The following is a 16661-nucleotide window of genomic DNA, read 5'->3' on the forward strand; positions in this document are numbered from 1 at the left end:
TGGAGGAACCTCAAATGCGTATTACTAAGTGAAAGAAGCCTATCTGACTGAAAAGGCTACATATTGTGTGATTCCCACTATATGGCATTCTGGAAAAGACAAAACTATGGAGACAGTAACAAGATCAGTGGTTGCCAAGGTTAAGGCGGAGGGCGGGATGATTAGGTAGAGCACGGAGGATTTTTAAGGCAGTGTAACTACTCTGTATGAAACTAGAATGGTGGATACATGTCATTATACGTCTGTCCAAATCTATAGAATATTCAACACCAAGAGTGAATTCTAATGTAAACTGTAGACTTTGGGTGATAATGGTGTGTCAGTAGGTTTATTGATTGTTAACAAATGTACCACTCTGGTGCAGGATGTAGATAGTGGGGGAAGATGTGGGTGTGTGGGGGCAGGGATATAGAGGAGCTCTGTACTTTTAGCTCAGTTTTGCTGTGAACCTAAAACTGCTGTAAAAAATAAAGGCTATTAAAAAAATGACACACAGGGTAAGGGGCAAGTCGTGTATAACCATATGTAGTTTGCATGTGCTAAATGTCCTTTTTTGTGTGCTATATGCTTGCTAAGAAATAATACAGATACAGATCATTTCTATGAGATTAGTAAATATATTTTGGAAGAGGTAGTTAGGGAATGGGTTGATTATCAAGTGTTTGTTGTTTTTTTTTTTTTTACTTTTTTTTTTTTGTGAGGAAGATGGGCCCTGAGCTAGCATCTGCCGGTCCTCCTCTTTTTGCGGAGGAAGACTGGCTGTGGGCTAACATTCGTGCCCATCTTCCTCTACTTTATATGGGACGCCGCCACAGCATGGCTTGCCAAGCGGTGCATCGGTGTGCGCCTGGGATCTGAACTGGCGAACCCCAGGCCGCCGCAGCAGAGCGTGCACACTCAACCGCTTGCGCCACCGGGCTGGCCCCTCAAGTGTTACTTTTAAGGCAAAAGTAAGAATTTGATGCCAAATGGAAAGCAATTAAGGAGAAATCTAATGGGTTAGAAAGCTATGAATAGAGGCTTAAGGAATTATAAGTAGGGATAATCCATAATGTTTATGGGGAGCAAAGTGGTTAGTAGAACTTTAAGAAATTTTTGTAGATAAAGCTAAGCCAATTTGAACACTGGTTGTGTTCATTTAGGTAAATAGAGGAAATCTCTGGCAATTAGTCGTACATTGGGGCTTTATGTTTCCTTCCCCACAATGTCACTATTCAGTAGTACATTACAACAAAGCTACACAAACCAACTCTGATTAGCAAACTGCCATAAAATCAGTCAGGACCCGTTTCTATAGGCTGCAAGCCCAGCTCTCTGTCCAAGTCACTGGATAAACACCTTGTGTGAAAGCTTCTCTCAAAGGTTAACTTAATGGTATTTAGTTCCTGTATTAGTCTGTTAGGGCTGCCTTAACAGAATACCACAGACCAGGTGGCTTAAATAACAGAAATTTATTTTCTCACAGTTCTGGAGGCTGGAAGTCCAAGATCAAGGTGCTGGCAGGTTTGGTTTCTTCTGAAAGCTCTCTCCTTGGCTTGTAGGTAGTGGCCTTCTTTCTGTGTCCTCACATGACCTTTTCTGTCTGCATGTGTGGGGAGAAAGAGCCCTGGTGTCTCTTCTTCTTCTTTTTTTTTTTTTTATGAGGAGGACTAGCCCTGAGCTAACATTCGCTGCCAATCCTCCCCCGCTTTTTGTTTTCTTGAGGAAGATTGGTCCTGAGCTAACATCCGTGCCCACTTCCCTCCACTTTATATGAGACGCCACCACAGGATGGCCCAACAAACGGTGCGTCGGTGCACGCCCGGGATCCGAACCTGCAAACCCCAGGCTGCCAAAGCGGAGCACGCGCACTTAACCACTTGCGCCACCAGGCCGGCCCCTCTTCTTCTTCTTATAAGGACACCAGGTCCTGTTGGATTAGGACTCCACCCTTATGACCTCATTTAACCTTAATTACCTCCTTAAAGGCTCTATCTCCAAATATTGTCACATTAGAGGTTAGGGCTTCAACATATGAATTTGGAGAGGACACAGTTCAGTCCATAACCTTTGGGTCAGGAGACAAGAGTTCTCCATAGGAGCAAAAAGTGGTGTGGCATGACACTTCAGATCCTGAAAGATGTTGTAGACCATTGTAAGTGTTTTTTTTTTTAATGTGACAGGAAGCCATGGAAGGGTTTTGAGCAGTCAGTCACTATCTGACTCTACCCAAGCTACTATTTAATGAATACAGGGGAGCAGAGGCTAGAGCAGAGACACTAGTCAGGAGAAAATTGTAATAATCCGGACAAGAGATGATATCTTAGACCAAGGTGGGAATGATGGAGGTGGTAAAGGCGGTCAGATTCTAGATTTATTTTGAAGGTAAAATGGACAGAATTTGCTGATAGATTGGTTTTGCAGTGTGAGGGAGAGAGAAGAGCAAAAGGATAGATGCAAGATTTTTGCCTGAGTAAGAAGATTATGGGAAAGAGCAGGTTTGGGGGAGACAGTTCAGTTTCGGCTTTGTAGACATCTTAGTGGCATCATGTTATACATGGTTTTGTTTTGTTTTTTTTCAGATATAGCAATATATATTCAGTATCCTTCTATTCACTTTTAGGCACCATCTCATGTTAGTACATATGGATATACTGCATTTCTTTTAACAGTATCTTTATTTGTTGTATTTGAGAAACACGTGTGTGCCAGGTACTGTTCTACACCTTTTACAAATAAATATTAATTCACTTAATTCTAATATCAGCTCTGATATACTACCATTATTCCTCAATTATAAATAAGGAAACTGAGGCCCAGAGACGTTAATATACCCAAGTTAACATAACTTGGAATTAGCAAAGCTGCTGTATTGTAGTCCATTGTATGACTATCATAATTCACTTCACCTAATGATAATTTCGGGGGTGGTTCCAACTTGGGACTTATTATATGTTGCATAGAACATCCATTTTCATATCTTTGGGCATTGGTGTATTTCTGTAGGATAAATGAGATTAGTAATACTGAGTCAAGGGATATACACATTGCTTATTTTAATAGATATCACCAACATGACCTTCAAAAGAGTAATTTCAGTTTATCCTCCCATGATGCCCATCTTTTTTTTTTAACTTTATTTATTTATTTTTCCCCCCAAAGCACAGTAGATAGTTGTATGTCATAGCTGCACATCCTTCTAGTTGCTGTATGTGGGACGCGGCCTCAGCATGGCCGGAGAAGCAGTGTGTTGGTGCATGCCCGGGATCCGAACCCGGGAGGCCAGCAGCGGAGCGCGAGCACTTAACCGCTAAGCCACGGGGCCGGCCCGATGCCCATCTTTTTTTCTTTCTTTTTCTAAATCTCCAGTCTGGTAACATTTCTGTGCATCTTCCTGTAAATTTTAATGGCAAATCAGCGTAACTTGTTTGTAATGGTTCTGAATAGTCTGTTTAAATCCCATGCTAGATGTTTAACTCATAGCAGTTGTTGGAGAACATAAAGAATAATGAGTATTCAAGCCAAGGAAAGTGCCTATGTGAGTAGGTACACATTGTGTTTGGACTAGGGTGGGGTGGGCTGTACCCACAGTAAATTCATCAGGTCACTAACTCCTCCCCCAAAGTAACCATTATTCTGACTTCTAACACTTTAAATTAGTTTTAGATTAGTTCTGTATGTTTTTTTTTTTTTTCTTTTGTGGGGAAGATCAGCCCTGAGCTAACATCCATGCTAATCCTCCTCTTTTTGCTGAGGAAGACCGGCTCTGAGCTAATATCTATTGCCAATCCTCCTCCTTTTTATTTTTTCCCCCCAAAGCCCCAGTAGATAGTTGTGCGTCATAGTTGCACATCCTTCTAGTTGCTGGATGTGGGACGCGGCCTCAGCATGGCCGGAGAAGCGGTGCCTCGGTGCGCGCCCGGGATCCAAACCCGGGCCGCCAGCAGTGGAGCGCGTGCACTTAACCGCCAAGCCACGGGGCCGGCCCTAGTTCTGTATGTCTTTGAACTTTGTATTCTTTTACTTCTGCTTCTTGTGTGTAGCAATAATTTGTTCATTCTCATTGTTGTGTAGTATTCCAGTACATGAATATTTATCCATTCTGCTGTTGATGGACGATGGACATTTGGGTTGTTTCCGTGTTTGGATTATTACGAATAGTGCTGCTTTGAGCGTTGTTTTAAATGCTTTTTGGTGGACACAAGTTCCTGGCAATGAACTTGTTTTGTCGTAGGGTTGGCAAATATTCAACTTCATTAAATCTTGCCAAACAGTTTTCATATTGGATGTACCAGTTTTTATACTCCCACCAGCAGTGTATGAGAGTTCCAGTTGCTCCACATCCTTACTAGCACTTGGTGTATTGTGTTTTTCATTTTAGCTATTCTGATGGCTATGTTGTGCTGTTGCATTTTGGTTTTAACATGCATTTCCATGATGATTAATAAAGTTGGGTATGTATTTTACTTGGCAGTTTGATACCTTTGAGTTGAAGTATCTGTGACTAGATTCTTTCCATAAGAAGAGGGTTTTTTTGTTTGAAGTAAAAAGGAGTACTCTCTATACTTTTTTTTCCCCAAGTGCAATTTTAAGTAGGCTCCAATATATAAAACAGATTAAAAGGAGTATTTCTTAAAAGGCAGTATAGCATTGTAATTACAAAAAGATTCTGGACCTAGACTCCTCCATTAGGAATCCTACTTTTGCCATTTGTGACTTTGGGCAAGTTACTTAACCCCTATTTGCTTCAGTTTCTCATCTCTGAAATGAATGTAATAATACTTTCATCATAAGGTTAATATCAGGCTCAAATAAGTTAGTTTATATAAAGTATGCAGGACAGTTCATGGTACATAATAAGTACTATATAATGTTGGCTGTTACTAGTAGTGGTGGTGATGGTAATATAAATTTATTTTATGAATTCATATCAAGTTAGCTGATGAGAATAGTGAGGCTCTACTGTTGAGCACAAATTTGAAATTGAGGGTTATGGATAATAGTTGTGTTTTATTCTAGCCTCAGCCTCCAGTTGGTTTTACAATGCCAAGAAAATCTTAATTCACTCAGATGAGCGATTAAAATTAGGATAAGGTTGGGCCAGCCCCATGGCTTAGTGGTTAAGTGCACATGCTCCGCTACTGGCGGCCTGGGTTTGGATCCCAGGCATGCACCAATGCACCGCTTGTCCGGCCATGCTGAGGCGGCATCCCACATACAGCAACTAGAAGGATGTGCAACTATGACATACAGCTATCTACTGGGGCTTTGGGGAGAAAAAGGGAGAAAAAAGGAGGAGGATTGGCAATAGATGTTAGCTCAGGGCCAGTCTCCCTCAGCAAAAAGAGGAGGATTGGCCTGGATGTTAACTCAGGGCTGATTTTCCTCACAAAAAGAAAAAAAAAAAAAGAAAAAGAAAATTAGGATAAAGTTCACCCAGTAGTCTCAGGATTAAGCTTTTAGATGAGTGTAATTGACAAGGAGTAATATAAAATGTTTATTTTGAAGTTGTTGCTAAATATCTATAATTTGCTTGAATTTCCTGTTTTTAAATAAAAATCACAGAAGCAGCACTAAAAATCGTTATGGTTTCAATTCTATTGTGTTACCACAACACGTCTGCAGTACAAGTTTGCTGATTATTGCTTTCAGCCACAGGATAAGATGAGCAGTACATGTCCTCAGCCCTTGCCTAGCATGATAAAGCGTGCTCCACGGGTACTATGGTGTGTGTACTGGTACAAAGTTAATGAGCCAACATATAGGCTGGATTAGAAACAAATCAAAAGTCAGAGCTACAGTTTTCTTAATTAATGACATATTTTCAAGATATTCAAACAAAAATGGCAAGCAAAGCTACACAAACCAAAGGTGAGTTTACCGGCAGTTATGTGTTGTTTGGTGTCTGGTGTGTTAACAGCGGTTATAGTCCATAGTAGTAGTTACTTCTCGGCTGTCTGACACGGTCACAGGCTGTCGCTTACACACAGCCTTGCACATTTGCAGCTAGCTGACCCTTAGACCAAGAGAACATTTCCAGCTAATCTCAGGCTTTCAAGTAGACTTAAATGAGTATCTCGACAATCTCCTCTAGCACCAGCTTTCTCTCTCCCTACCAGACTGTCTCCTACTGCTTCTTAGCCAGTATGGGCTCCTCCAGGAGGCAGGCCAGTCTCCCCTCTGCCTCACCACTAGTGTGGTTTTGTGTTCCCTTCTCTGTGCTGACAGTGTCTAGTATACTCTCACCACCATCTGTCTTGAGTACTATAATTTCTTCGCAGTCCTGCTTGGACTCCACCTGCTCTCTTAATCATTCCTCTCTGACATCATTCTTTCCTATGAAATCCTGTCCTGACATTCTGTATCTCAGCATCTAAAGCCTTTTAAAAAAAAAAATATCATAAAGTTGTACTCTGTGAGCACTACTCCAAATCCATGCCACTCACAGACTCCATCAGCAGAGGGAGCTAAATAAAAGAAGATGAGTCCCTGAAATTAAGACCTGAAGCAGAAGTACTTATAAACAATGACATTTTCACATCTGCTCAGTAATGAAAAAGAACTTGAATAATGTTAGAAATCAATGATTTGGGCCCTAATCCTAGGTTAAAACTTCTATGAGGTGATTTGTAAAGTGTTTTTGAAAGAGGTAATTCTATATCATATTAAAAACCTATTTAGGGGAATGACCTGAAAACATATGCATATTATTAGTAGAAACATTCTGATATTTAGATTTTTTTTTCTTAAATCCAGTTTATCCTTCCTCTGAAAGTTTTATTTATTAAGGATGATGAAATGAAATCAGTAGCTTTGTGAAGAGTTTCATATGGAGCACTGAGTCCTAAAGTTGCTAAGGATTATGGATAACCCAGTCTAAGTTTTAAAGATGAAATTTCGAGTAAATTTCTTATATTTTGTTTTGATTAAGTATATGTATCTTAATTTCAGTTAGCAGACTTGAAGAGAGAGAAGCAGAACTGAAGAAGGAATATAATGCATTACATCAAAGACACACTGAGGTGGGTTTCTGGGTTCTTACCATGCTAATATTGAGACAAAGGAATTAACCTTAGAAATTATGTCTTAATTTTTCTTTGAAAATCGGCTAGTATAATTCTTGGGGATCATGTCTAGAAAACATTAAATTTCATGTAGCATTTACCTAGTTACCAAATGTTGACTTTCATTGTTTTTTATCTGGAATTAACTTTTTCTGTGGTGAATTAGTGTGCCACAGAATAATGTAAATATTGAGGCAGTCCCAATAGTTGTTTCTTTGGCTAGCTAAGTAAAAACTTAAAGTGCGCATAATAAAAAGTATACATGATGCTAATATGACAGAATTGATTTATGTTGTTACCAGTTGGGAAATGATAGATTGGTAAATTATTAGTAAGAGTCTCTACATTTATAATCCAGTACAAAGGATTTATTTGCCTTAAGCTCATAACAAATAACAAACACAAATTATAATGTGTTAAATCAGAATGACTCTAAAACAGGTTTTCTGCATGAAATTTCAGTATTTTAAAGTAACAGCTTTAGCACATAATCTCCCCAGAGCAAATTAGAAAATGTGCTTAAAGATTTTTTAGCCTTCTTTTTATGATTCTGTCAGCCTTTCATATGTTGCCTTTGTTTCTATCTCCTTAATGTGAAAACTATTTTCGTGTATCATGGTCAATCTAGCGTTCACATACCTAAATAAATAGAATTTTCATAGACTCATGTACTATTTGTTACATGAAAAAAATAATTTCTCTCTTTTTCCCTTTCTAGTCCAATCTCTCCTATGGTACAGATGGTTCCAGTCTTCAGCTTCCATTTTTCTTTCACTAGTCTGTGTGATCTCTTATCCTGCCTCTGGTAGAGACCTATATTGTTGCTTTTAAGGAAGATAAAACCCCACTGCACTCAGTTTCATTTGGTTTGGAATAACATGCTTAACACTTTCTTGGGGAGGGATTGAAATTTCTTTCTGACGTATGAGGTTTGATTATTACTATCTTAGCTTACACAAAGCTTAGTCATACACCAAACATGAAGTGTCACAGAATTGATATTCAGTGGTAGAGGGAAAAGATTCACCACAATGGGCTGGAACCATAGATAGAGTTCTGGGAAGACAGGAGCAGCCTTTTCAGTACGTAAAAAATACCTACATTTTAATAAGATAGCATTTGGTGGATATTAAGACTGTTAAAAAACAATTGATTTTTAAAGGCCTATTGTTGGTTCTTTTTTACACCATTCATTTCAGTGCCTGAATAATGCCCTGTACTGGTAGTGCTTATCAATGCTGATAATTATAAATAGGTTTGGGGGAATATATTTATGTGCCATAAATAATTGATAGTGATGAATAATGAAGAATCATTTTGTTTTTTCATTGAAGTTCTAACTTTGTAGTAATTTAGGATTGTTAAATTAAAGTATGTATAAAATATATGCATTCTTGAAAAGTCACTGTAAAGTGAAATTTCTATTTTTCTCATATATTTAAATAAAAGTGAAGATGTGTTCCTAAAGAAAAAGCAACCTGACATGTTAATTTCAAATGGAAAAATATAATAATTTTTCTGTCTATTTTTATTCCTTCAGAGAAGGACAGTCCAGGAAGAAAAAGAGATCTCAGGAAAATCTTAAATACCAAGGCAGAGAGTTGGGCCTGTCCAGTAACCAAGGCAATTTTGCACATAGCACGACAGCTCTTTTCATGTGATCCCCTCCCTCAGTCATAAGCAGCTTCTATCCTCTGCCCTGATAAGCCCTCTTTATCTTGCTCTGCCTCAAGGAGGGCTTATGTAACACAGATATAGCTGCTTTGAAATGTGGGTCTGTTCTACTCTAGGCCACATTTTTCTGTGTTTATACATCTGTACTAGAAATGCCATTCACTTAGCAATTATAAATAGATATCCAATGCTAAAGAACTAGGTGTCCTTTAAAGATAAATTCTGGAAACCTTCAGGGAAAGGAAGTCTGAAGGATTTAACATTAATCTTTTCACTACTACTTCCAGCTAAGGTAACCTTTTTTACAGGCACACAAAAAAGTTGTTTAAATGGCACTTTTATTAAACACATTGTTTGCTGCTTAAGGGAAATCTGCTATGACTCTTTTTGTAATGTGAATAACTGTTCTCTAATCAAATCTAAAATTTTGTCCACATTATTGAATTTGCTTAAGAGAAGACTTGCCTTAAAGAGGGCAGTGGAGGAAATACAAACATCAAGTAATTGTGAGGCACTTGGGCCAAATGTGTACGTACTGTTTTATTAATCACCAAAAACTTGAACCCTGGTCTTACCTGAGGGAGGGTTTAAAGGCATTCTCATTTCATCTTCTGACCAAACTCTGTCATCCATCCGCATTTTACAGATTGACATTTAGAGAGAGAATATGAATTGACTTGTCCTGAATTCCATGCTAGTGTCTGACTGGATTTGAACCTAGGTCTGTCTGATTCTGTTGCCTGAATTTTCAATAACACTTTTAGGTTGTGGGACACATGGATGTTAAATGCACTAGAAATTTTTCTGTGCCTCTTTGCTTTATGACATCTCAACAACTTTAAGAATAGTGGCTTTGCAGATATAGCTGCATGATTCTTGGGCTGCGTATGGAAAGATTCAAGGCCAGCACAATGAAAGGGATCCGTGCCACTTGTCTCCAAAGCCTCACTGTTGCCTTGCTTTTCAGTTTGAGCCAGAGCTGCCAGGGAGCCTCTGCTGTGAAGATTTTTCTAGGCAGAAGAAGAGTTGGGATTTTCCAGACAGTGTGTTTGGGATCCTTCTTCATGACTCCAGCTGTTTGTTGCTGAATTGACTCCTGAATATATGTGAATTAACACTCATTCCTGAGAAAATTGAGAATTGCTGTTCTGAAATCACAAGGGATGGGGCTAGCAGACCCAATAGTAGATTATCTAAAGCATGTCCTATTTTACTCTCTTACCTCTCTCTTCTATCCAGCAGCACTGATCCTGCTATCCCACTCACTTTTTTTAAAAAAACCAGAGCTACATTTTGAAGCCGTGTAATTAAAATGTAAATTTTTATGTACAATTTATTTTTTCTACTTTTTTGTGCATTTGTAGAATATAGTGCATATTTTATTTCAGACGTCAGGAAATGCTTTGGGGTGTGGGGTTTTCTTGTGGGTGTGAGGAAGAAAGGACAATGAGCTTATTGCCTGCCTAGAGAATTGACTAAAAGGGCAGATACAGCATGAGTCCTATAATGCTTAACTGCTCGGATGACTGAGTCAGAGGGACCTGAGTTCTGGCCTCAAAACCAACAAGCTAATGGCAGTTAGAACACAGTTGATCATTAACTAGGTGTCAAATTGGGCAAGTTATTTTAATCTCCTTAAGCTGCAGTTTATCTATAAAATCGTAATATTATTGTAGGGATTAAATGAAACAGTGGCTGTAAATACACTGGCTGACTTGTAGTTGGTGCTCAATAAATGTTAGCTGCCATTTTGTTGTTATTATTCTCTCCTATTAAGTGCTAGTTTAGTTGGGTTGGAACCAATTTTATTGTAGTCGTGCATCGCTTAACAACCAGGATACATTCTGAGAAATGCATTGTTAGGCAATTTTGTCATTGTGTGGACATCATAGAGTGTACTTACACAAAGCTAGATAGTGTAGTCTACTATGCTCCTAGGCTATGTGAAATAGCCTATTGCTCCTAGGCTACAAACCTGTATGGGATGTTACTGTACTGAATACTGTAGGCAGTTGTAACACAATGGTGAGTATTTGTGTATCTAAACATATCTAAACATAGAAAAGGTATAGTAAAAATATGGTATAAAAGATAAAAAATGGTACACCTGTAGAGGGCACTTAGGTCGAGTGGAGCTTACAGGACTGGAAGTTGCTCTGGGTGAGTCAGTGAGGGAGTGGTGAGTGATGTGAAGGCCTAGGACATTACTGGACACTACTGTAGACTTTATAAACACTACACTTAAACTACACTAAATTTATAAAAAAAATATTTTTCTTTAATAATATATTAACCTTAGCTTACTGTAACTTTTTTACTTTATAAACTTTTTTTTGAAACTTTTTGACTCTTGTAATAACACTTAGCTTAAAACATAAACACATTTACAGCTGTACAAAATGTTTTTTTCTTTATATCTTTATTCTGTAAGCCTTTTCTCTTAGATATTTTTTCTTTTTAAACATCTTTATTAAAAACTAAGACACACACACACACACACACACACACACACACACACGCCTAGGCCTACACAGGGTCAGGATCGTCAATATTACTGTCTTCCACTTCCACGTTTTGTCCCACTGGAAGGTCTTCAGGGACATAATACACATGGAGCTGTCATCTCCTTTGATAACAATACCTTCTTCTGCAATACCTCCTGCCTGAGGCTTTTCTTGAGGAGGTATCAGTCTTCGGAAATATATGCATGGTGGTTTGCTTGGTTTATTTCTTTTTTTTGTCATAGATTTACTTGTAAGCAGGTAGTGCACCATGAACATTCCTCTCTATTAATGAAAACCTACAACATTACGATGCTACAACATCACTAGGCAATAGGAATTTTTCAGCTGCATTATGATCTCGTGGGACCACCATCACATATGCAGTCTGTGTTGACCGAAATGTCATTATGTGGCGCATAACTGTATATAGACCATTTTGGAATGTCAGAATGTTATATCTGCAATTACTTGGGATCAGGCATTTGAAGAAGGTTTAGAATTCACCATTTTCTAAATAAAAAAAATTTTAATCATTTAAGACAAGAATCAATCTATAGAATGGATTATTTGGGGGTAGAACTGATTCTGTCTGCATTTTATTTATAATTATTTTTATTTTTCTATATTGAATAGATTACTATAAAAGCAGTTCAAGGGAAGTTTCTATTTTCTTCATCTGAATGCTTAAAGAAACTTAGATTCTTCCACTTGAACTAATCAATTTCATATGGTTATCCAGTATGTAAGAATTGAACTTAGGTTTTCTGAAACTTGTTGAAAATTTAAATTGATACTATCTATTTGGCCCAACCATCACTTCGTTCTGTTAGTCTCATTTTAATGTTTTTCCTTGAAGTTCTTCCTGATACAAGAACAAAACAGCTCATTATTTATGGTTTGCTGACACAAGACAAAAACTGTATTTCTGCAAAACTTTTTTAAATGGTGGTAAAGAGAAAATCTGTAATTTTAAAATAAAAAGTGTGTAAATTTAGAAGTTTTAAAAATGCTTTCACATACATATCCATGTGATTCTGTATCCTTCTTTTTTTTTTTTTTTGGTGAAGAAGATTGGCCCTGAACTAACATCTGTTGTCAATCCTCCTCTTTTTTGCTGAGGAAGATTGGCCCTGGGCTAACATCCATGCCCATCTTCCTCTACTTTATATGTGGGACGCCTGCCACAGCATGGCTTGATAAGTAGTGGGTAGGTCCACGCCTGGGATCCAGATCCGAACCTGCAAACCCCGGGCCTCCAGAGTGGAGCACATGAACTTAACCACTATGCCACCAGGCTGGCCCCTGTATTCATTTTTCTGTGTCTGATACATTTCTTGTTTGGACTAGTCTTAATTGGGGAACAGTTTGATTAATTCTTTCATAATGTTTGATTTGATAGAATTACTCATCCTAATTCATGCATCAGAGTTCAGCTTTTTATTTGAAGTAAATACTTTAAAATTGATTTACATTTCTTAATTTTTGTACATGCATGCGTGTTGTAAAATTTTCACAACAAAAGCATACTTTTAAAAGATAAATTTTAAAAATCTGTTTAAAATTGTTTCTTTCAATAGTTATCCTTCTAATATGCTACAGTGCATATTTTAAGTTATATTGAGATTGAAACCTATCTTCATACTCCTAATGTTTAGAAACTTCTAAAGCTATTCCATGCTACAGTTTTAAGAATTCAAGGAATAGTCCCAAGAAAGACTTCAACCTTATCTTGCCTATTCTCAATATTTACATTTCTTTAAATTGCTAACATATCCCTTGTCTTATTTTTTAAAATTCATTTTTTTCTCATTCATATTATGTTGGTATCTAGTAAAGCCTTTTTAATTTTGACTGAAATTTGTTGGATTTTACATCTTTTTTATGTGTGTGAGGAAGATTAGCCCTGACCTAACATCTGTTGCCAATCCTCCTCTTTTTGCTGAGGAAGATTGGCCCTGAGCTAACATCCATGCCCATCTTCCTCTACTTTGTATGTGGGATGCTGCCACAGCATGGCCTGATAAGTGGTTCGTAGGTCCATGCCTGGGATCCGAACCTTCAAACCCTGGGCGACCAAAGCAGAGTGCGCAAATTTAACCTCTACGCCACCAGGTCAGCCCAGCATTCTACATCTTTTAATGCCAGATTTAGGCTTCTTAAAAGTAGAACTATAGATTATCAAGAATCAAATAGGACTATAGAATTTCTTGGCAGTTTATATACTTGATATTCTTGAAGTTTTCACTTCCATATTCAGCTTGTCTATCATATTGTTCCTTACTGAAAATCAAAGTGCTCTGATTTTTCAGTTATTTCCTGCTACAATTATTATGGATGATTGTATTAAGTAATGATATCAGTAAATTAGCCGTCAAATAAAGGAGAAAATATTTTAGCATTCTTTCAACTAAATCTGTAGACACAAGAAATAAACATCGTGATATATAATTTAAATTAAATTGATCTCTAAATTAAAGTGATCTTTACTCTGAATCCTTTGTAAAATGGAAAAGATCACCACATAAGGTTTGGTTTCTTCTCAAGTGTTATGTTAATTTCTTTGGTGTTTCCCATTTTAGTGAATGGATTTCTCACATGGCTTCTATTATTTTTAACCAATAGCCTCTTATCACCTCTTTCCCAATGTCTATATCTTAATTTGTATTATTTATGTCAAAATTATATCATTTAATGGCATCACATATTGTAAAAAGAGTTTTTTGCTGTGCTGAGCAGCATGTCGGCAACTTCTATGGATATTAGTATCCTTAAATGTATATTCCTTTGCCGTTAAAAAAAATTTCATCCTTAGTATTCTTTTACATGCAACTGTAGGTAGTCTGATAAAAAATTTATACAAAGATGTTTCCTTTGTTAAAACACTGTGTTTTTATTCCAGGTATTAGTCTTAAAATTTTGTGCATTTTTTTCTTTCTTCAAAATAGATGATCCATAATTATATGGAACACTTAGAAAGAACAAAACTTCATCAGCTCTCAGGGAGTGATCAACTAGAGTCCACAGCTCATAGTAGAATTAGGTAAGCTTTGTTATACATTTTGCCTTGAGAAAAAGTGAAATAATCTGTCTGTTTCTGTTTCTCTCTGTTCTTTAATCCTGGAACAATGGTTAGGCTGATTCAGAAAGCTCTCTACTGTGGTTGGAATGCTATAGGAGAGAATAGCATAGAAAAATAGAAACAGCCTTCACTATTGAAAAGGTAAATTGTGAGCCATGCCATATAAGCAGCATATTTTGATTGTTTTCTAATACTTAATGGAGAGTACACTAGGTTTAAATTTTTCTGATTCGTGGGGATGCTGAAAACTTTTCATTTCTCCTGTATAATAGGTTTAAAGTCCTTTTTGTTACAGAGAAGCGTGTTTGAAAGGGTTAGCTAGACTTCTGTTTGATGCAGGAGTGTGAATAAATTATGTAGATCTCCAAGCATTGCAGCCAATGAGCTAAGCCAGGACTCTTAGTGGAGAGGAAAATAGTTAATAGCCTTGCTGTTGCTCTGGATTGCTGCATAAATGCTGGGAGCAGCAGCTCTATGGTTATGAGGTGGGGAGAGCAGGATGATGTCATTGCTTCGGAGCTGCTGCAGGATGGAGTGGAAAGCTGCTGCTGATGGCATTGTTTTTGTGGCAGCAGCTGAATGACAGATCCTCACTACAAAGATACCCCTTTGGCCCTCGTATAGGCCTCCTGGTTCGGGTGTTTCACCATGCCAGCACAGCGCCATGAGTCCTGGATGCATGCTGCTGTTTGTGTTTGGCTTTGTTGGCGGGGCGGTGGTCATTAATTCTGCTATCTTAGTATCTCTCTCTGTTTTGCTGCTTGTGCACTTTTCTATTTCTACCGGTGTGCCAGCTCTGACGCAGAACCTACCAAGGATACTCAGGTACTCCAGTCTCTCTTAGAAGCCCCTGTTTAGTTGTTTTTTCTCAAATTTTTAGCTTCACGGGTCTGCTTTGTAACCATTTCTGTTGCAGATTGAAACAATAGAAAATGGCCTGAAACTAGGATTTCTATTCTTATTTATAGTAATTTATAGGCCATCACTTAGAGACACGGCTTTGTGTTTGGAAATCACCGACTTAAGAAAAGGATTTTCATCTTGTACTTATACACAAGTACAAGGTCAATGTGGTCTTGTTTTAAGCAGAGTGTTTAAAGAGTAAAGGGAGAGCAAGAGTAGAGCACGGGGTCCAAGTTTTACAGCCTCTGTGGTTAGCATTTGTGCAATACGGGGCAGATATCTTTTATGCTGGGACTTGCAGTTGTTTAGACACAGGCTGTAGGTGTTTATTTTCTTCCCATTATCCTTTGACTGATGGAGGTTTAGGCATCATTTTTGCAATTTATGATAGTAGCTCATGGGAACTGACAATTTAAATATTTTTCTCCTAAAACAAAATGTATTTTAGAGGGAAAGGATTTAAACCTTTTAGGGCAAGAAATGCATATTTTCGCCATTATTTACACATCAAAGTCGTGAAAGCTTTACAAAGCCTATTCACTATTGTTTTGTCAGATGTTGCCCTTTCTTTGTAGACTTGAGTGACAGATATCCATGCCTGCTTGTGGAGGTAGTCATTAATCTCTGTAGCTTTTCTGCTGTTCACTCTATTTGGCACCCTGTGTGAACCGTCTACATTTTAGAGGTTTAAGGTTTTGGTTTCTTTTGTTTTCTAACTCATCAAACTAAAACTATCTGATTTGTTCAGATTTCTGCTTTGTGCATGGTTTTAAATGAAAGTTCATAGTGTACAGCTTTTTTTATTTAAATGTTTACTTAAAATACTCAACTCCTAATTGTGGATTTAGATAAATTAAGATGAATTAAAGTAGTAAATTCCCTCAATGTGTATTTTTTTATTCATAGATCAGTTCATGTTCAATATTAGTTTAAGGCCCAGAAATTAAATTTCATCTGTGGTCTAAAACTAGATATTTGGTCATTTGTTTTCTTTCCTGATTTTATAAAAATTGGGAGCAATCTTGTTACTTGTGTATATTTTAGTACATAAAAGATTTGTATATGTATGTATAGGCTTTTAGGAAATTAAAAATACTTTAACTCCAGAATATATAGAACATTAAACTAAGACTAATTTTAAAGGGCTGTCTTAGGTTTTGGTTCTGTTGGAGAAGGCAGTGCCGGGCTGTGCCATGCAGCGCCGTGTGGTGGGTGAGAGGCTTTGGAGTTGGACTCCCTGGGTACAAATGCTCTGCACATGTAAGCTGTAGGACCTTTGGCAAATTGCTTAATCTCTCTGTGCCTGAGTTTCCTCCTCTGAGGGTCTTACCCCATTGGGTGGTCTTAAAAATCAAGTGAGATGATTATTTTGTATTTAATCAGTTGCAAGATATATAGTAATTTAAACAAGTAAATAATTTTCATAGTTACTTTTATGTACCTCGTTTTTAGCAGAAC

At 37.5% G+C, this 16661-nt stretch overlaps 1 protein-coding gene across 7 annotated transcripts in view; it reads left to right on the forward strand.

Moving 5' to 3' along the window:
- SPAG9 (sperm associated antigen 9) overlaps window positions 1-16661 on the forward strand; it is a 133902-nt gene that overhangs the window by 47505 nt on the left and 69736 nt on the right. For 3 of the 7 annotated variants that reach the window (XM_004434727.3, XM_004434729.3, XM_087440974.1), the window contains 2 exons: window positions 6931-7001; window positions 14167-14261. In XM_004434727.3, coding sequence (XP_004434784.1) covers window positions 6931-7001; window positions 14167-14261 — 166 coding nt within the window. Of the gene's footprint in view, window positions 1-6930; window positions 7002-14166; window positions 14262-14874; window positions 15126-16661 lie in introns of those variants that run through there. The other 4 variants (XM_087440976.1, XM_087440977.1, XM_004434730.3 and 1 more) reach the window with 3 other exon arrangements.

The sequence above is a fragment of the Ceratotherium simum genome, chromosome 16, assembly GCF_057802395.1.
Source record: "Ceratotherium simum simum isolate JZ-2026a chromosome 16, ASM5780239v1, whole genome shotgun sequence".
Classification (NCBI taxonomy): Eukaryota; Metazoa; Chordata; class Mammalia; order Perissodactyla; family Rhinocerotidae; genus Ceratotherium; species Ceratotherium simum.